Raw genomic sequence first — 22,042 nt, forward strand, 5'->3', positions numbered from 1 at the left:
AAGTCTGAAGAGTAATGAAAAGGACTCAGCTGGTCGTGGTGGCACACACCTTTAATCCCAGCACTCTGGGAGGCAGTTGTAGGTGAACCTCTGTGAGTGCAAGGTCAGCCTAGTCTATATAGTGAGTTCCAGGACAGCCAGGACTATTTAGAGAAACCCTGTCTGGAAGAAAAAAAAAAAAAAAAAAGAAAAAAGAAAAGACAAAGAAAGAAAAGGACATAAAAAATGACAACAGAGGAATGGGTCTTACCTTCAGAAAGGCTTTCTTTTCCAAGGTGTTCATGATAAATGGAGGGATGGCTGGAATAAAGATAGATAGGGCTGCTTAAATCTTCACGTACTGCCTGTCTTCAGCTGAGTTTCCCATAACGATCTGATAGAAGCTCTGTCACTTTTAGCCTAGGTCACTGGCAGAATGAAATCTTCTGTAGCAGTTTTTAAATGATTGAATCTAGGTTTAATCACTAATTGTTATACATCACATAGAGTATTTGGATGTTCCCAGCAGGCCTTGCAGATTTATCCACTGAAAACTAAGGAGGGCGGGCTGAGGAGATGGCTAAGTGATTAGGCTGTGGGCAGCTCTCCGAGAGGACCTGGTTTGGTCCTCAGCACCACATTAGGTCCAGGGAACCCAATGTTATCTTTGGCCTCTATACACATGACTGTACACACACAACATGGACACAAATAAAAATAAATACTTTTCAGGGTAGAAAATGGACCGATTTTTATCCTCCAGGAATTCGAAAAGTAAAATATTATTGTCTAATAGACAGAAAATTTAGCATCTTTGAAAGAAATTCATAGTTCACCTTAAATTCACAATGCTAGACATTAGGAATGTTTCTCCTTCCTTGTTAGCAAAATAAACTAAATGTCATTTTCCTTGGATGCCTACCATGGAGGAAGGGCAGCTGGAAGGATCCTGCTTTGGCTGAGATAAAAACTTCTCAGGACATCCGAGACACCTTGCCAGCTGGGGATCCTGGAACACTTCCCCAGCCTCAGAGCCTCAGGTTTCTGTTTTCCCATTTGTGAAACAGGGACCATTACATTAACTTGGCTGTACTGAGGGAGGCAGCATCAGCTCATTAGCTCACAGCCTTTTAACAACACATCCACTATCTCAGCATGTCCACCGCTCTCACAGACTTCAATGGCACAGAGAGACTGGGTCTTTCACAGGGACAAATGGTGTTGAAAATAAGCAAGCTACTGAAAACACGGACACTGGGCCGGCTGCCTCTAGAAGAGGGGCAGTTCAGAAAATGGGAAAGACTCAAACTGAAGCAGATGCAGAGCTGGAGTTAGGAAGCTGGGGTGCAGCACTATTTGCAGGAAGCCTGGAAGCCAGGGCTCAGCAAGTGGTATCCCGGGGGCTCGACAGCCTTCTCTTTGGCAGTGACAAGCTGCTGGTCTTGGACTCAGTGGAGTCTTTGTACATCGCAGGACTGTGGTTTCCTAGATACCTCCAGAGACTACACTGGCATCCCAGAGAGTACAGAAGGGTTCCTCTGTTCAGTCAGATAATGGTGATCTCCCCCAGTTAGCGGAAACTCAGTATTGCTTGTCTCTCAGCATCTACAGGGGACTGGGTTCAGGACTCTTTGTGGGTACAGAGAGCATGGATGGTCAGCCTTCACAGTTGTAGTCTTCTCTGGGCAACTTGTAGCGTACAGTACAACATAAATGAGATGCAAAAAGTTACACTCTGTTGTTGAGGGATAACAAGAAAGCCTGAATGCGTGCAGTCCATGTGTCTTTTCCTTTCTGAAGGTCAGCTCTTTGACGCTGAGTGCGTACACACAGGGTCAACTGCAGAACGTGCTGTAGCTTTCCCGTCTGCACCTTTTCTCCAACTTTTGTTGCTCATCCCAACTAGCCAGCTCAGAGCATCGTGTGACGATAGCCAAACCATCAGCATGCAAACCTGACAGCAGCTAACAGACACGGTTCATGCGAGAGCATCTTCTACAGCCAAGGGCTGTTTATACCAGCTTAGGTGGGGAAATGAGAGCACATTAGTTCCTGGGTTTCTTTCTTTGTTTTCTTTTCCAGCAGAAAATGCCATCACTCCCAGGCCCTTTGATTCTAAGTGTATGAGAACTTTCTTTAGGTCCTCTGAGCAACCCACTGGGTAGACAGGAGAGTCTTAATGGTCTTCATATGACACGCATGTTCTCTCTGCTCATGCTGACCCCATACCATATACAACAGAGCAGCTGCCAGGTGCATGTTTCCTGCTAGCCAGCCTCGGAATTACCATTGTTCCTGTTGCAAGGAAAACCTCATTCATCCCTCCACTACAGCATTCTGGTCCAGCTAGCCATGGCTTGCCGCCTGTGGTGTTGAGAAAGCCTCCTAACCGTCTCCACCTACCACTGCTGTACCCTTTTAATCCAGTCTCACACAGCACCCATATTCACATAATTACCATGTTCAAAGCATGGTCCTCTAGTCCTCAGACTCAAAAGTCAGAGCTTGGAATGTCCCGGTCGTGTCTCCAGTCTTCAAGGCCTCTTAAAACGCTTTCTCTCCTCCAGCTGCACCTGCCTTTGCAGAATGCCTCCCATGCAAGGCAAGCTCCTGCCTCTGTGCTGACGCCCGCTCCACCTCAGATTCTCCATCTCTACCTGGCCTGGCCTGGCAGCCATGCTTCTTGCATCCCTTGCATTCCCTTCCCTTAGCTCTCATCACCATTTCACATGCAGGTCAACATCCCTAACCCAAAAACCCACGGCTCTGAAACATTCCAAAATCAGAAACTTGTCGAGAACCAAATGATGTCCCCAAATGAAACTGTCAACAACTCTCAACTCACGTGACACCAGTCAGGATACAAATCAACAATACACAATGTTTCTTACATGTATGAAACCATTAGCAATATTACATACAATTATTTTTTTGTATTTCATATCCATTTCTTTAAAAAAATTATTTATTTATTATGTGTACAATGTTCTGTCTGTATGTACATCTGCACATCAGAAGAGGACACCAGATCTCATAGATGGTGATGAGCACCATGTGGTTGCTGGGAATTGAACTCAGGACCTCTGGAAGAGCAGCCAGTGCTCTTAACCTCTGAGCCATCTTTCCAGCCTCATAAAAATATTTTTAAGCCACCTGTATAAGATGTGTATGAATCATTAATAACCTTCAAATTTAACTTTGGGCCTTAAGAGAGCTTGCTATATACATGTAAATGTTTCAAAACCTTAAAAAAGAAAAGAAAAGAAAACAAACAAACAAATAAACAAAAAAACAACAACAAAAAAATCTTAAATCTCAGACACTTTTGCAAGCCCCAAGCATTTGGGTAAAGGATTTCCCATTTGTATCATATATTTTATTTACTCGGTCAGTTGCTGGCTCTACCATCAGAAGGTGATTTTCACAAAAGGGAACGGCATTTGCTGCTTTTGTTTACCGATACATGAAAGCTTGGTATGGACTACAAGGCAGAGCTAGCAAGCTCACTCACCCATGCCAGGGGCTGCCATGAGGATCCTGGAGATGACCACCTGTGTGATAGCTTGCTTTGCAGCATTGGTCGATTCTCCCAAGCGAGTGCCATTTTCATCAGTGACAGGAATGCCAACTTTAAGTTCCCTGAAGGGCAGAACACAGGCAAAGGGGTTCACAGATGCCTTCAGGGAGCATCCTGAAAAAGGACTCTGTTGAGAAAGATCAGCTGCCTCCTTCATCCAGTTTCCCACTCAAGTGTCATTTTTGGCACTGATAAGTCTATTTTTGAATATCATGAACAGGTTCCAAGCCTCCTGTGATAGACACACAGGGAAAATAACACAAGCACTCTTTTTTTTTTTTTTTTTTCCCAGAAGGATGTACTTTTCCAATAATGGCATCATTTGAGGGTTGGATGTGCTAGCTCAAAGGTGAGGTTAATTTCTATGCTCATGTACAAACTTGAACAACTTTCTAAATCAGAAATAGATACAGTACATAGTGTCGCTGAGTCAACTCAAGTGTTGATAGTTATGCGACATAGCCCCATTGGATATCCATTAGCTACAGCTCCTGATGCTGGAAGCCCAACTCCTGTTACTGCCCTGCTTTTTATTATCTCTCCAGGATGCTTATTCTTTCTTCTACCTTTATTTCAAACAAAACAAAACACCAAACATTGTCAAAGATAAAAATTAAAATTACCTTAAGCTGCATAAGAAAATTCTAAGGAAAAACCAAGAAACTTTTGGTTTTCTTTCTCTCTGGTCTCAATCTGACAGAACTCTCTCTTTGTAGAGTGTACAGGTTAGAGACATAACTTTGAAATAGGAAGACTATGCATTCTAAGCCTGTAGGCATTTTTCGGTTTACTTCAATGAGAAAGAACCTGATGGGCTCGCCCTTACAATCCCCATCCCAGAGTATTTCGAAGCAAAGATCAGATTTCATTTACTTTCTCTGCTATGAGAAATCTGTCAGGCACACGTCTTTGCCAAACTTTGTTCATCTTACCTTTGTCTCATTAGCGGGATATTAATGCAGTTAGCAGCAGCTACAGCAGCAAAGGGAACAAACCGTCCTATTAGTGGTGAGACGTGCTGTAGGGAAGATAATTCCAGAAGCATTGTTTTACCTTTTATGTACAAACTGAGACAACGTAGCCATTGCAGACACTTTGATAGCTCAGGTTCATGTGGCTGAAAGCACATGGGCTTTAGAGTCCTCAAGTGCCACAACTTTCATTTCAGATGCCAGTTCTACCTCTTCAAGGCACATTAAAGCTCGTCCTCCACATCTCAGGAGGACTTTTTAGAGAAAGGCATTTTATATTTTTTTCATTAATTAATTATTTACTTTACATCCCCATTGGAACTTCTCCCCTTCTCTCCTTCTAGTCCTCCTGACCTTTCTTCCTTCTATGTACCCCTCCCTTTCTTCTCAGAGAAGGGGAGTCCTCCCATGGATATCAACCCATGTTGGCATAACAAATTGTAGCAGCAAATGTGGAAACCCACAGCCAAATAGTAGGCATTCCATGTTTAATGCACAGAGCTGGGAACAGTCTTGTCTGATGCTCTAGTTACAATCCTTCCCCAATCCACTAGATGATGCAATTAAAATATGCAGCTGACAAAGGCTACAAGAAAGCCAAGCGACTGGAACTCTTTTGAGAAATAACAGAGGCACCCAGAGTGTCAGGTGAGAAAAGGTTAAGATGCTTTGTCACGGAACTAAAACTAAAGTACCTTGGTTAAGGCATTGAGGCCTAGTGCTGTCGCAACAGCGCCGGTTGTTGCAGAAACATAGGCCGTTCCCAGCTCACTGAAAAGGACAAAGACGCCGTGTTAGTGACAGGTGCTCGTCAGGGATCATGAACATATGACATGAGGAAGCTGACTGTTGACAGAAGTGTGCAATCAGAAATGGAGGGTTCGCAGAGCAACATCTGGGCCACTCCATCAGTGTCGGAATCCAGAGACAAAGCAAACACACCCCTAAAACAACGGACCACACCCCCACAAGCAGACATGCAGATGAAGCACCCGAGGTAGGTGAGGGAAGAGATGAGGGAAGAGCAGGGCTATGAGAGTGTGAAAAGCTGTAGACACAGGAAAGGCTCAGGGATGTGTGTGGGGCACCTTTGCGCAATCATAAGCACTTGAAATCCTAACGTTTGCAGAGAAAGCAGAGAGCAGTGCTGTTCTTAGAATGCCATCTCACTGAAGAGAGAGGCCAAGCCCATCTCTAGTGTGTGGCTGAGCCCAAGTCATGCTGCTGACGGTGAGAAACACCACTGGGTGGCAGGGCTCAAGGGCCTTTGCTCCATCTGAGGACAGCAGAATATTGAGAGTCAAAGGCAATTTTTCAAAATACAGAGGAAAACGGCTTCTCTTTTAAGTGCTGTACAGGTTGTATCTGTAGTTTTATTTAATCAGTTCAGCTTGCCCCTACCCACCCAATCTTCTGAAACAGGAGGCAAATTCATGAGCTCATTGCTTTCTTTGGACTCAGGAACTAGGCGCTTTTAAAGTAAAGCGTCTATTCCTCGGTGAAGTCCCGTCATTCTGCTTTGAGACTGGTAGCTTTGACTCGTGCAGAACAGGGAAGAGTTTTTTGGCAGGAGCCAGACCTGAGGGCTACCTGGTAGGCATTCTAGAGGGTCCTAAGCTCGGGGTATAAGAGAGACAGCATCATCCAACTAATAGGACAAATGATGTCAGAGAAGGCAAGACACAAGCAGACATCGATCCTGTCTGGGGAAGCAGGAGAGACGCTGCAGAGCAGGCTGTGCACATAAATGCATAAATGTACTGGTGCTTAGGGAGCAAGGGGGCACGGAGGACAGGTCAGCCTGCGGCCTTACTTTACAGTGAGGGGAGCATCGCCGCTTCTGTTGGTATAGTTGACAACAGCGTTGAAGGACTGGTTTATCCACTGCCAGAAAAGCACAGCCGGTGTGGTCCTAGAACAGAGCGAGGAGTCGCACATGAGCATCCACAGAGAGGAGTGAGCACAGCCAGCACCAGTGAGCATCCACCAATTAAAAAAAAATGTTAACACCAACTACCAGCAAGGAAGGGAGGGAGAAAGCCTGGGCTGCAGATACAGGGGCCAGAGCACCAACTTTGACACCAGTTTCCTTACCATCATGCTCACAGGGCTCCTGTCTTTGGGTTTCTATTGCTGTAATAAACATCATGACGAACAGCAATTTGGAGAGGAAAGGGTTTATTTCAGCTCACACTTCTACTTCACAGTCCATCACCGAAGGAAGTCAGGCCAGGAGCTAAAGCAGAGGCCACAGCGAAATGCTGCGTGCTGCCTTGTCCCTCATGGCTTGCTTAGCCTGCTTTCTTATTCAACCTGAGACCACCAGCCCAGAGGTGGCATGGCGCGCTGTGAGCTAGTCTTCCCCATGTCAATCATCACTCAGGAAAATGCCTGACAGACTTGCCCACTCGTCAGTTTTATGATGGGGCTGTTCTCAATTGGAAGTCTCACTACTCAATTGACTCTAGCTTATGTCAAGTTGACAAAAACTATCCAGGACATCTTCTGTCACAAAGAAACAAAACAAAACAAAACTTAAATTTGCATCTACAGAGAGAAAGAGAAGAATTCGTTTCTAGACGGTTTTCTCTATGTCACTTCCTTAAGGGCTTCAGACTTAGGGAAAATACCAATTTTCTTTTAAACAAAGGTATTATTTAGTATCTTTATAAAAAGGCGTTAGTTGTGTTTATTTCAGGTGCACATTTGCCTGCACGTCCAGGTGGGTACTGTGTGGCTTCAGTGCTCACGAGAAGGTGTTGGATCCCTTGGGGCTGGAATTAAAGACAGCTGTGAGCCACCATGTGGTGCTGGGGACTGGGCTGGGGGTCCTCGGGGAGAGCAGCACAGGAGTGCTCTCAGCTACTGGGCCACCTCTATCCCCTTATTTAGCATCCTTAGAGGCAAAACCCAAGCTTAAATACAGCGGATTGTGTTGTTGTTACCATTATTATTTTATTTATTATTATTATTATTATTTTATTTTGTTTGCCAAGAGTGACCTCAAACTCATGGCTTCTGAGTGCCTTACTCTCCTGTGTGCTAGGATTTCAGGCTATATAGCCAGGCTGGCCTCACACTCAAAATCTTCTTGTCTCAGCTTCGTAAGAGCTGCGATTACAGGGGAGAGCCATAACCCCACCTCCATCTTAGTTTCTGATGTGATATGTTCTACTTTATTTCACATCTTTTAATTTGAATTTTATTTATTTTGTATGCACGTGCATGTGTGTGGAGCTCAGAGGATGACGTGCAACATCAAGATTAGGCTCCCCCATCTACTGAGCGGTTCCTAGGAATGGAATTGTGTCCCAGCTTGGCGGCAAGCACCTTTCCTCGCTGAACAGTCTCGCCAGCGCCACATTCAGTTAATTTTCTTACTGACTAAATTTACGGGACATAACACAGCCTGACACGCACTGTCAGTGATTTCATCATTCTTGTTAATCATGGCCACTGTGACGTTTACGTTATTAGAGCTTATGTTTCGACACTGAAGCACTGCGACAGCACACCAGCTAGCAGCTGCCACGCAGATATGCTGTCACTCACCTGTAGAAGGTCATCATGCAGCCCGTGATGGTCATGTTCATCGGGACCTGCGCCGACATCCTCCCTATCAGGGTCATCTTTTCTCCTGTGTCCGGGTGGAAAGCCGAGTCATACGCGTACTTGGCTCTCCACAGCTCATTTTCCGTGAGGCCGGCGGGAACTATTCCTTGCCTAGAAGATGACCAAAACCAGCTCCGTTCAGATATTTCACCATGAGCCCTACGGTTTGTGACACTTTGCTAAACCTATGGGACCTGGCAGGTCTATTAGAGTGCATGCGCTCTCGGTAATTGGTTTTGAATTATTTGTGTGTTTCAGATGCTGGGGAGCAAACCCAGAGCCTCACACACACTGACACGTGCTCCATCCCTGACACATCCATACAGCCTAAAGCATAAGAACAAGAACACAGCTACTGTGAACTTCTCAAACCCGCTCAGCTCAATTATCTGTAATTGGAAAATAACAAAGTAATATGCCCATCAAGGAGCATTCAACTTGAAAATATTCATTGTTTTAAATGACATTAAAAATGCCACCTGAACTTGGCAAACTTTGAACCATTTCTAACCATCAGACCAATGTTATGGCACTCAAGGCTATCACTTTATTTTAAACCTGCAGTTGGCAAACTGAGGTTAGAGACCCTTTGGTGCAAATAAAGGGCTTGGTGCACACTTTGTCAGATTTTTCTCATTGTCAGAAATTTAGAAAATATTCAAATTTAATGGAGCAATGAAATTACCCCAGGCTTATCTACTGTTTGTCACTGGCAACATTTGGGTGAATTCTTTTTCAGTCTTCCGAGGTGTTTAAGGTATGACACCAAACCAGATGCTCATTAACCTTGGCTTTTACGCAGAAATTTTCTGTAAGTATTTCTGTGCCCGTTTATATAACATTTTTCTAAACCTCCTACACTGGGTTTAATAGTAACTCCCAAGTTTATTTCTACATCCAAGAATAGAGTGCCTCTACAGACAAAGTGAAATCCTTTTGGATAAGTGGCCCAAAAAGCCAAGGAATAGTGCCTATGTACAGAGAAGGCAGAGAGCACATGATGCACCCCCCACCAAGGGAGGCCGACAGTTCCCAGAGCTTGGAAGAGGTACCTTGGAAGAGGGAAGGAAGATCCTCCCGAGAGCCTTCCAAGGAGTGTGCGCCTACGGTGACTCAGACTTCCAGCCTCCACACTGGCAAGGGGCACATCACTGTCCTTTAAACACTACAGGGCATGACACAGCGTGGGTTTAAAATATCCCTCTCCTAACACTGGGATTTTAATTGTTCCTCCCTTTCCATTTACAAAGGATGTGGGGATAAGCCTTCAAAATAGACTTTCCCCACACCCAAGATTATTTAGAAATAGATGAGTGAATCTGCTAAAGCAACAGCCATGTACAATGTTAAACATTTTTATGACATTTATCCTTTGCACGTGATTGAGTTTATAGGATGTGGAAGATTCCCTGAGAGAATGTATAGAACAAAGACTAAGGCCTTGACTCCAGGAGAAACTGGAAAAGCCAGATCCCCACATGGGTTAGGCTCAGGAGGGATGGTAAAGGATGGGTTGCAGTGCGCAGGAAGACTTGAAGCCACAGCTTCCTCCTGCAGGAAGTTTACAGCCTCAGACTGCTCATCTACGGAGACCTCCTACCTCCACCAGCTTGCCCCTCCTCCGCCTGTAGCTAATAAACATCCAGTGTTCCAGGTTGCCTGCACTTTCCTGTACATGTGTCTGTCCTTTCTTGCTTCCTTCCCTGCCCCGTTCAGGGTTCCAGGGCCCAAGCTGTATGTTGTGGCAGCAAAAGCTATGTCCTCTGCCTTTTGCCCAGAGTCTGTCTTCGAAAGCAGCAGGGATTTACTGTAAATATAAAAATGTGGGATTTGCTGAGCCTTCCTTCCGGCTGGCTGGTTTTTATCAGCTGAGGTGCGAGGAGCATCAGGCTTGGTTGCTAGCTTTCTGCTGTGTTCCTGCTTTAACCGTAGGATGAGGACCACGCTCACCATTTTATGACATAATTGCTGGTGGGAAAAGTATGTTCCTTCTATTTCTCCTTTTATAAAAAGGCCTTCCTTGAAGTCAGTATTCTTCCAGGGAAACCTTGCTTAGAGCTGATCACTGCTGTGTTGATGGGAACTGTTATGGGAGAGAAGTGTCATGGCCACAGTATGAAGTCTTCCTTTCCAGCCTGGCAGGGGCGCTCTAGTTACTCAGACTATTTATTTTAGTTGTCACACAGGTCTGAGCCCGCTGTCCTCAGCTCTCTCTCTCTCTCTCTCTCTCTCTCTCTCACACACACTGTGTCTATGTGTGTGTGTGCACGCGCACATGAGTGCAGGCACCCACAGAGACCAAGTGTTAGATCCCTTAGAGCTGGAGTTGACAGGTGTTCGTGAGCTGCCCGATGTGATGCTGGGTACCAAGCTTCAGTCTTTGTAAGAGAAGTGTGAGCTCTCAACCGCTGAGCTGTCTCCCTGCCGTGTTTTGTTGAGTGTTCTAATGCAGGTGAGCTGCTGTCGCTGTGCACACTGATCCTTTAAGACTAAAGCAGCCCCTTTCCTCACGTTTGTTGTAGGTTCTGAGCCGATTAGGGTATTGTCAGTTGCAAGATATACTGCTTCATCTTTTTAATATGCTCACTTCGAAGTGTTTTCGAATAGGGAAGATTAGGGTGCCTTGGACCTACTCCTACTTGATGCCTCCAGCTTCATCTTTCCTGCATGCATACAAATTCTGAGATGAGGGCATTTTCTTTAGGATGCATATTTGTCTGTTTGTATTTAATGATATACATTCCTTGTTATTTTTTGGGATGTTGCTCAGGCTTGTCTCAAGCACTAGCTTCGCGTGTCCCCTGCCTCAGCCTTCCGAGTAGCTTGAACTTAGGCAGGGAGCATCATGTCTCTGTTCTTGCTTGTAGACTGATACCATCTCCAGCTTGCCTGCCAGACCCCAAGGAATACAAGTGCCCTGTACAGGTGGACTGTATTGTTCATGGAGTAATAACAAGAAAAGAGCCTGTCATGTCCCATACTGATAAGACCTTTTCTTCTAGTGGTTCCTACTAGGAATGGTTAAAGGCCCAGGCAGGGAATCGGTGACTGTGGACGACAGAGTGTCCCCGTGTAGGTGGCATCCTCTTAGCTCCTGTGTGGCTCTACGATGGGGTACATCCCCCACCTGCACCCCTGAACTCCAGTCAGAATCCTTCCCATCTGAATATGATGCTGAGAAGGCTGCTCACTGGGGCTGTTCTCAGCAGCACAGGCCTAGCCTAGTCATCAGGACCCAGGGTATTCAATGACGCTGTTTTTACCCAAAGACAGAAGGATGCTGGCTGCTGGGGAAAGAGCTCACACACAGGTCATCAAGCTGCATGGAATACTGACACGCTGTGGTAAGGATCAGCTCTGGGATCTACTCGGTCTTCCTATTTATTATTTATTCACTTATTTTGTTAGGCAGTAGTTTGCTGGAAAAAAAGATGCTGCAAAATCGTGAAATAGTTTAAAAACAAGCAACACAATGATCTGTTATGTGAAAGGTCGGAAAACCCGACGCTGGCATCACCTGTAGTCATGCACCACTTTCCTGGCATTCTCTAGTTGTTCGTCTGTTAAGAGAATGTTCCGGGGGTCAGTGACAGTGAAGAAGTGACTGGCTCGGCCCATGAAAGTGCTCTGGTCCCATCGAGGCTCCTTGATGTTAATGTTGGGTGGCACTTCCCCAGACATCGTCCCAGATCCTGAAAAGGGAAAGACAAGCCGAGTGAGCTGATGCCACGACTGTCACACGTAGCCTGTGTGTAAGACAGCTCGGTGGGGAAAGGCTTGCCATGCTAGCGTGGCGACCTGCGCCCAGCTCCTGAAACCTACACCCGAGGCAGGAGAAGCAGCTCTGCAGAGTTGTCCTCCGACTTCCCCTGAGTGCCCGTGCGTGGGCCTAACCCCCTCCCACATGCATCACACACACCAATGATTAATTTAAAAATCACACAAAAATATTTCACATTTAAGTAAATTTTGATTTTGTGTTTGGTCACATTCACAGCTATCACGGGGTGCATGCAGCCCATAAGCTGCTAACTAGAAACCCTGATAAGCCGAAGCAAGCTGTTTATAACCCCCACGGCACTTCAGCCAGACTTCACACATTTGCCACATCTGTCTCATCGTTGAGCACCTAGCAGTTCTTCATTCCTTTCCTGTAGGAAAGTCAAATTGCTCTAGATAAGGTACAGACACACCAAGCTTTAAAGATTCAGGGCTGGGGAGTGGTTCAGTAAACTGCCTGCCACACAGCACGGGGGTCCGAGTTCAGATCCCTAGAGCTCCCTGGCCAGTCAGTCTGGCCAAAGCAGCCAGCAAGGGACACTGTGTCAAAAACTAGGGTGGAGAGGGATGGAGGAAGACACCTGGAGGCACACCCGGGCCCGCACTGGCATGTGCCATTGAGTGAGGCAGCTGAGCTTACCGCATTCCGGTCCAACCTGTTAGTCCTGCTGCGAGTAGCTGGTGACACACAAGGTGAAAGGGAAAAAGAATGATAACTGTACAACCGAAAAAGATGGTAGATTCTTTCAGTCTGTTCAGCATGAAAACCACTAATCAAAAATTTAAAAAAAATCTTTAATTTACCAGAAACACAAAGACAATCAGCACAACCTGACAGGTGCACAGATAACAATGGAGCCTTCTCTTACTGAATGCATGCTTTCTGGTGCATGAGTATTGGTTCACTTTTTCTCAATCATATTCCTTTCTTCAGCACTGCACTGAAGTGTTGTACTGCATGCTTATGGTTTGCTAAACACCACTACTGTGCAAATAACAAAGAAAAACATCCACAACCCAGCCTCAATGTGATAATGAACAATGTCCTCAGAAATGCCTTCTACAGGCATATAAAAATTTGACATGCTATCTTTTAAATTTTATTATTTGGGGCTGGAGAGATGGCTCAGAGCTTAAGAACACTGGCTGCTCTTCCAGAGGTCCTGAGTTCAATTCCCAGCAACCACATGGTGGCTCACAACCATCTACAATGAGATCTGGTGCCTCCTTCTGGCCTGCAGGTGTACATGCAGACAGAACACTGTATACATAATAAATAAATAAATTTAAATATTATCATCTAATTATTTTAGAATTCCACACATGAATACAATTTATTTTCAGTGTATGCACCCCTCCCCAAACTCTCCTGTATCCCCTTTACATCTCCCTCTCATACTTATGACCTGTCCTTGTCCAAATTGTATATATATACATATATGGAGTTTAATGCTGCAGCATTATGCCGACAGGGGACCCGGTCCACTTCACAATGCAAACTTCTTTCTTCAGTCATGATTTGAGCCTATCATAATGATAAAGCATTAAACTCCACACACACACACACACACACACACACACACACACACACACACACGTGTATATAGATACACACATATACATACATAACCAAAGCAAGTCCAAATACTGTTTCTTGCATGTATGTAGGTATAGTACTAGCCCCTAGGGCCTGGGCAACCCATCCCATGGTTCACCTGAAGAAACCCTCAGCAGCTGACGAGCCTTTGTCTCATCTGGAATGGTGACTGGCATGGTCTCGCTCAAGCAACCACACTGTTGGGATTATGTGTGTGGAATTTGCCCATCACACCCAGAGGACACTATTTCCCAGCAGGTCCACCCACTGGCTCTTACAGTCTTTCCACCCCCTTCCAGGATATCCATTCACATTTGTTTCATGACAGCCCTCTGGAGGCACCAGATCTTCTCTTTGGACCTGCAATAACCCTTTGGTGCCGTTTTGCTTTAGTTCTCAACATTACACGTAACACCTTGTCTGGGACTTTCTTCCCTCATGATGCTGATTTTCTGGGATGAACTCTCTGATGATGGTGGGTCAGAGGATCCAGTTACTATGGAGGATTCATACAATATAATTTCCTTATTACCCCCCCCCTCATTTCTAACATTAGTTCTAACCATAGCTTTCTTTAGTGTTTCACAAATTTTAGGAACATTAAGGAGTCCAATGCAAATACTAGGTTGCCCTATAATTTGTCCTTATCAAAACCCTCAAATAACAAACACATCACTAATGGCTGGATCAGAACTGAACATGTCAGCCGGACACCCAAGCCTGAAGCGGTTAGCGGTGGGAGTGAGAGAGTGAAATCCAGCTACTGATAAAACAGGCTGGGACAGCAGACCCAGACCAAAGTAGGTGGGAGCCAACAGGAAAATGCTTTCCTCCCAGCTACAAAGTGTCAACAGCATTGTGTCTTAGGTACACTACTTCCTAGTGGACAGACCTGGTTTTGTGTAATCATAGATGCTCGGAAATTTTGCTATTTGAAAAGAATGGAGCGCACTACCCCTGCTCCCTGGCATGGGAGTCACTGGGTTTTCAGTCCAGGCACAGGACTTCACATTACAGAAATTCTGGACTCAACATCCAAACACTGTTTCCAAGGAAACAGGGATGCGGGTCTGCTTCACAGCATAAGCTTCTCTCCCCAGCATGGCTGGGCTGCAGCATTAGACTCCACTGTTCTCCACAATGCTAAGGCAGACCCCCCTCTCTTCCTGGCTAGACCCCACCCCACTCCCCTGGTCCTGCTCCCCTTACCACAATGAGCCAGGAAGTACGCCTCCACTGTCCCTGCTGGCCGCTGCCTGATAAGGTTATAATACAGAACAGACCCAAAGTATAAATGAGAACAAATATAAGCAGCCGTGCATGTTAAATCCAGGGACAGAGACATATAGTAATCCCCCCATCTGAAGGGACCAAGCCCCCACAGTGGGTAACTTTAACCGCAGATAGTACGGGCCCCCATGTACTGTATATATACATACATACACACACACACTTAGGTTAATTGATAAATTAGACACAGCAGGAAGCTGGCACTATCTAACAACGAAACAATATACGTAACAACGTACACATTGGGAATTCATTCTCTCTCAAAATAGTTCATTGTTTTTGAAATTTTCCATTCAATATTTTTGGACCATAGTTGATCATGGGTAGCTAAAGGGTAAATGAGGACTCGTGGACATCAAAAGGCTATGTCACTGTGTGGAGACATGGATTATTTATATAACCCACAAAGAGTAAAATAAAAACCCCAGTTTATATGTAGGAACATTTCCAGACTCTCCTGCCGAGCTAAGCTGAGGCAGCTCAGCAGCCTCCATACTGAGGGGAACCAGGAACATGGGTCCTGAGCACAAAGCTGCACCCCAGGCCAGTCTGCTCCGCCTTACCCATAGTATTAGTGATAATAGTTGATAACTACTGTGAGAGGCCCAGCTGAAGGTTGGGGGGGTTCAAAGGTCCAGAGACTCTCAAGAGCAAAGATGGCGTGTCACATCAAAGGCTCCCCGCTTACTTTATTCCTACAAGACAGAAACTCTGAACCACAGAATCCATCTCGGGGAGGAGAGCTTTGAAAACACACATCAGCCTTTTAGATGCTCACATGCTAGGCCTGGCAGAGGCTGACAGGACAAGTGACTCCACAAGTCATCTGGGCACAAGCCTTCAGCTTGATGGGTGGGCACTGGGCCATCCTCTACATGGGGCTGTATAGGCGATGCTCCCTTCCTGCCCTCCCTGTGATATCCCCCAAGGCTAGAGCCGACTGTTCCCCAGGGGTACAAGATACCTAGTTTTCCTGCATTCTTTCTCCTTTATGCTTGATACAAATAACAAGGCAAAGTTTTAAATGTAGCTTTCACAGAAGTCCAGCTCTTAACAACAAACTTTGCCCAATGCGTTCAGTACAAGCAACACTTTGGTTAAATTGTAACCAACATGATGCTATTATAGAAGAAGGGATACTTTGTGGTAGTATTGCATAAGAACTGTACCGGACCTTACAGATGAGTTATCCAACAAGTTCATCAGACAGACAGGGAAGCTGAGACTTGAGGAAAGGAAATACTCTGTCAGGTGACATGGGTGAAGGGGAGAGAGGGCGTCAGCCACATCACTTTTTCTCACCAGTCTCTTTTAGTGTTTTGTTTTTGTGGTTTGTGATAAATCAGTTAATATCTATAGAAAATGGGTGTCTCTGAGGTACACTGTTCTTTTTAAATAAGAACTTGTCCACTGTACCAGAAGTCTCCAACATCATAACCCCACAGAGCCCAACAGAGCCACAGCAACACTGCAGAGGCCTTGCAAAATGTCCTCTCTAAGGAACAAAGATGGTCCAGGAAGTGAACATGTTTTGTTTCAGTTGAACAGAGGGATGCCCTGGATGCCGAAGAACACCCACTCTCCCCTCAGGCCAGAGCTGAAGTAAGCCAGCTCATTTCCCACAGCAGCTGTGTCCTTCTCACACAGTACGGACATCTTACAGATGAGGAAAGATTCTCAGAGGCCACTCCCGACCTACAGAGGAAAGGCAGAGGGCAGCTCTGTCTGCACACTCCAGGCGAAACGGCCAAACCTCAGAAACCACAAAGCCCACGGATGGCCTTGTCCTTGTGGGCAGTCTGGTTCCCGGGAGCTAGGAAAATGCTGCATTCATGGTTCTGGGGCTTGGCCAGAGGGTTTCAGTTCTAGCTGTAAGGACAGGAGAGGACTTTGATTATCCAGGTCGATTCAGAGTCACAACGGGGCCAGATAAACAAACACAAAAAAAGATAGAGCTGAATGAAATGAGGCTGGGTAGAGAGCTGAGCAGCGCAGGAGCTTCCAGAGGTAAAGGGACTCTTCCTGAGGTCTTTGGGTGGAGGTCTGCCCCAGTCAGGCTTCTGACCTCCTGCACACGGAGAGAAAAATAAACTTAGGTCTTAACTAAATGTGTGGTTTGTTCGTGTGGCAAACAAACAGGACTGGTCACTATGAGTCCAAGCGGCTTTCTGCTCGCACAAACTGGAGGCAGAAACCTGCTTCTAACTCCCCCAACAAGAACATCCACCAGTTCTCCAGCAGTGCCATTTCAGCAGTTCCGACAGACACACTGATATCAAGCCAGATAAAGTTTAATTATTTACCATGATCAATTACACAAACCTCTTTAATTTTTTTTTTAAACCTCCAAGCAGAGTTTTGACATTCTCCAGTTTCATTTTCTTCAGGAATTGGTTAGTCTTAATTAAAAATAAATAAATAAATAACAGCCTAAAAACCAATCAAACCCAAAACTGACCTCCCACTCAATCATGCCCCAAGCCCTGCCCCCACCCTAACTCCCAAGTTCCTCCTGGTCAGCCATGGCAGGAACAGGATTGGCTCTTGTACTTGGTACTCAGGGGCAGCGTGTCTGTCAGGAGGAAAGGAGGAGGAAGCAAGGCTGAACTGATGCCGCCTGGGCCAGCTTTACTGTGGGTCCAGACTGGGCTAAGGAAGCGGGCTCCTGCACAGGATTGTGGACATACCTCCTTCCTCCTGCCCATTTGGTCAGACCACAGCAGCATGAATAACCAGCACCTGAATGGTGGGAGACCGGTGCACGGGCCTGAGAGACGTACAGAGATGGGGTGCACACTTGGCAGTGACTGGGAATGGCACACACTCACATCCTTGGAGAGACAGTAAGGTGGCGGTGGTGGGGAGTCAAGGTGAGGGGGTGCATGAGGTAACAGGATGAACTTGGATTCACGAACATTTAGCTAACAGGTAGGGTGTAGCTGTCCAATGGCTGAGGTCACAGGCTTGTCCTGAAGGTTGAGACTGGGCAAGGTTCAAACCACTTCCTAGAGTATTCTTGAGCCAGGAAACAAGAGATTTGTGATTATCAGTTGTGCTGGTTGCCCACAGCACGAGTTAACAGGCAGAGGCTGCTGCCTGCCTGAAGAAAGACATTCTGTTGCTTTATGCTGATCCTGGGGACAGCATGAATGGTCGTGTAGCCACAGCTAGCTCAAGATGTGGAGGAGATGCACTTTCCAAACTGCAGACCTCAAATGAACAAGCTGGATATAGTAACAAAGAATGTTCAAGAGCATCTTAGCTTTGATACACTGGAGGCAAATGAGGGGTACCCTGGAGGGACAGGAGACAATGGGTTGGGAGTACATTCTCCTCACATCCACCTAAGGATCTGACAGTTCTCCAGATCACTGACATGAATCCCTCTAGAAAACCCGCAAGGATGCAGGAGTATCAGGGAAGCAGCCACACCTCGCGCCTGTGACACTCAAGAAAACAGCCAGAAGAGGCATGATTTGGGGACTGAAGATGGTGAACAAAATGTGTTGGGGCAGACTTTTCATGTTTCACAGTGTGACAAAATCTTGGGATAGAGAACTAGTGAGGCAACCAAGCCAGCCAGCCCACAGCAGACACACCAGAAGACAGAGCTGGGAGAGCCTCTCACTGTGTATTTCAAAAGCTGAACTGAGCTGCAGGGAGGTGTATGCTCAGCACTCCCCAGAACTCGGGGAGGCATAGACAGGTGGATCTCTGTGAGTTCAAAGCCATCCTACTCTACAAAGTGAGTTCAAGACAGCCAAGGCCACACAGAGAAACCCTGTCTTAAAAAAAAAAAAAAGCTGAACTATAACTCCTGGATTTTTGGCCAACTGGGACTTAACTTTAAATGAGTTATTTTAATCTTTAGAATTAGCACCTTGTTTTTTTTTTTTTTTAAACACTTGGTTTTATAACAGACAAAAAATGAGATGTACATTATTTTTCCTGCAGTTTACTAAGAAGCAAAGTGATTACAAGCTACTTGCCTGTGGATAACTGTTAGCTTTTGACTAGTCATTCACTCTCAGAGCGTCTCACAAACAACTTAAGAAGTCAGCTTAGGACCACTAATAATTACAGCATTATACTGCTTTTAGAACTGGAATTATAGGTGGTTGTGAGCTGCATGTGGGTGCTGGGGACTGAACTCAGGTCCTCTGCAGAGTGGTAAGCTGCAGGAGGCACTGAGGTTCTTGTGCCCACGGATAAGTACTAGGGGAGCCAGGGTGTTAAACACGCATTGCTCTTTTCAAAGGAAGGAACCATAGAACCTGTTTTCTGCCCAAAGGCTGGAAGGCTGGAAATGGAGACGGTTTGTAGCCTGGTGACCTTTGCACTATCTGTATGACCACACAACATCCTCCCCAGACCCTTAAGATGTCACACACAGTCAGTCTGAGACTATAGCGCAGACTGCTGTCTGAACCCACAGTCGGCTCAGAACTACTCCATATTGCAATGGGCTCAACCTGCGTTCAACATGCAAACCAAAACGAGGGGCGTGGAGAAGCCGGTAGCCTCAGCACGTTGCACGGTGAGGCCAGTGGGGTCAGCTCCCTCCCAGCACCAGCCAGCGGAACCTGAGACAATGGCCGAATTACCTTGCTCCTGGGACTTAGAAATCTGTCCTCCACATTTCAGTCAGCTATTCTCCCCGAGGAATTGTAATTGGCCAATACAATTATTCTTATTTGAAGATAAGAAAATATCAAAGAACAACACTCCTCATCTGACCTAACCATAATGTTTCTTTTGATGTTATGGGACTCCCAAACCTCTGGGATCCCTGACGACCAGCAGTCCACACAGAAACCACACCAAGGAACTGGTTACTGTAAGAATTAGTGACCATCTGGGCACTCACCTGGCTCTAAAAGTTACACCTCTTGGAAATGCCAAGCAATTTTTTTTTTTTTTTTATCTGCAGCCCCTGGCAGGAAGAAATCTGTATGGGAGTCTTCCACTTTCCAACTCACCAGCTTGTTGCCAGTGGAGTTCATTTCTCCCACCACTCCTTCCCCTGCTCTTAGCTTTACTGGGTAACAGCGGAACCAGATTCCTCATGTTTACAACAGTACATGTTCCAATCTTCATGAGCAATTCAGTGAGAATACCACTGCCTTCCTTCTATGGAGGAGTCCTGCCTGACACCATGCAGCTGGGTGAGGGAAAGGCCAGCCCTTGACACCTGGGCCCTGGTGCTTCCTTCACTCACCCACCTCCACAGCTCCGGGTTAAGTTTGTTGCAGTGGGCACTGTCAGCTAGTGGGCTAGTGTCTTGAATTGACTTGAAATCCTGCTCTGTGCCACACACGCCCAATCTCTGGTGGCTGTAGATGGAGGAGGGTGTGTGTGTGCGTGAGACCTGCCACTGGGCGGAAGACAGAAACTTGTGGTCGTGGGCATCGTAAATTTGAGTTCAAATCTCAGCTCTGCCAAACTTGGAGAACGGATACATCCTATTCAACACCTTAAGAACCATTACAGACGTGGCCTTCTGCCTCCCAGTAATCCTAACGTCTGCTGTCACTTGCTCTGAAAGCTGCCCTCACAGCAGCCCATCCAAACCGCAGAGTTGGGGGACGGTCCTGTACACTGTGCATTCAGATACTGACTTGTGGCTGCAGTCCAGACGTGGGCGTCAAGTTGTGTAAAACATGCTCCCCAACTATCTCTGATTGGTTAGTAAAGAAGCTGATTGGCTGAGAGCTGAGCAGAGAGGACCAGTCAGGGAGTCTCAGGAAGGGTCAAGAAAGGAGGACAAGAGCAGGGTCCTCCATCAGGAGTCTGCACGAGGGCATAGAGATGCAGCAGAAGGGGAGGGCGAGGCTGAGATGGCAAGTGAGAAAGAGCACATGGCTGGGAAGTAGCCAGACTAGCATAATTGAGTTAGCAGAGATAAATAGCTGCCAGTTGTAGTGCTTAAAGCTTGTTGAATACATTTAATAGGTTTCGGCATCAATTACTCGGGAGCTAGGGAGGGTATCAGAAAAAGGCCTCTACTCATGATAATTTTACACCATGGAACCATCACTGCCCTCATGCAGCACAGAAATGCAATTCATTAATTTAACTCAGCAGTGCTAAACATGAACCTAATTCACTTGCTGCCAACATCTCTGCTCCCTTGAGAAATGTCTGTGGCTAAGGGACAGCATCATCATAGAGGATATGACAGAGCAGAGCTGAAGTAAACCTAGTTTGTCAGAGGTACAATGGGAATATCCTAAGATAGTTAGTTCCAGCTGGGAAACACAGCTGGAACAAAAAAAGTTAAAACAGAAACCAAACAACCCGGAGTGAAAGAAAGACCTTTAAGGCCCGAACTAGAGTAGTCTAAATATTTCAGCGATGCCCTAGCTCATTGTACCTGCTGTCACTGGCCTGTTTTTCCAGGCTGGACCTGCCTAGGAAGGCTCCACAGTTTGTGACCTACCCTGAGAGTCAAATCAAACAGAATGGGAATCAGACCAAACAAACATGATTGGATTGGAGTGTGGATTCTATAACCCCAGAGTGGAAATTACTTTTCATCATAAATTTCATTTTTCTGATGAAGAAGCTGGACACTGGGCTGTCCACAGAGTCCGTGGGATCATCTGCTGAAGGCTGCATTGACCTCATAAATGGAAAGCACCAAAGGTGAGGAGGTCACTGAGCGGGCCTGCTGGAGAGAAAGCTGCTGCCCTCACTGGTGGCTGCTGGCAGAGAGACTGGCTGCTCTCGCTTCCCAGGGTCCTCACCAGTGTCTAAGAAACTTTCTTCAAAATAAACTCAATTTCAAACTTCTAGATACATGCCAAAACATATTTGATTATTGGCTTAAAAAATAATTCTCTGAAATTTCATAGAAAATGAAATAGAAAAATCAACAGGGAACAAAGCCTCTGAGCGAGCCTGTGACAAGCCTTCAACCCTGGCTAAAGATTAACAATGATAATCATATTACTAAACTGGGGAAGAGTCGTTGGTTAAAACTACTGCACTTTGGAGAAGTTAAGCAAAGGTCTAGGCTAGGGACACAGCTCAGTGGCTGCGTACTTGCCCTGGCTCCATTCCCAGCCCTGGGATGGAGGTGGGGTTTACTGTGCAGTTGGCTCCTTTGGGGCTGGGCAGGTGAATTAGCCCCCCCCCCCATCTGGGGCTTCTCAGGTCCAGACACACTGGGCTTTCCATGCAGCCTGAGGCCGCTATGTCCTCACAGCCTCCTGAGATATCTCCCTGTGTTCAAGA

General features: G+C 46.1%; 1 protein-coding gene across 2 annotated transcripts in view; it reads right to left on the bottom strand.

Annotated features, from left to right (window-relative positions):
- Positions 1–22,042, bottom strand: part of Sfxn1 (sideroflexin 1) — a 35,621-nt gene that overhangs the window by 10,673 nt on the left and 2,906 nt on the right. For both annotated transcript variants that reach the window (XM_055595749.1, XM_055595748.1), the window contains exons 2-8: positions 11,657–11,831; positions 8,080–8,250; positions 6,341–6,439; positions 5,223–5,298; positions 4,489–4,574; positions 3,491–3,618; positions 251–300 (exon numbers count right to left, since the gene is read on the bottom strand). In XM_055595749.1, the coding sequence (XP_055451724.1) occupies positions 251–300; positions 3,491–3,618; positions 4,489–4,574; positions 5,223–5,298; positions 6,341–6,439; positions 8,080–8,250; positions 11,657–11,820 (774 nt within the window). In that variant the 5' untranslated portion in view covers positions 11,821–11,831. The remainder of the gene's footprint in view (positions 1–250; positions 301–3,490; positions 3,619–4,488; positions 4,575–5,222; positions 5,299–6,340; positions 6,440–8,079; positions 8,251–11,656; positions 11,832–22,042) is intronic.

The sequence above is a fragment of the Psammomys obesus genome, unplaced genomic scaffold (assembly GCF_907164565.1).
Source record: "Psammomys obesus unplaced genomic scaffold, mPsaObe1.curated_primary_1811, whole genome shotgun sequence".
In the NCBI taxonomy this organism is placed as follows: Eukaryota; Metazoa; Chordata; class Mammalia; order Rodentia; family Muridae; genus Psammomys; species Psammomys obesus.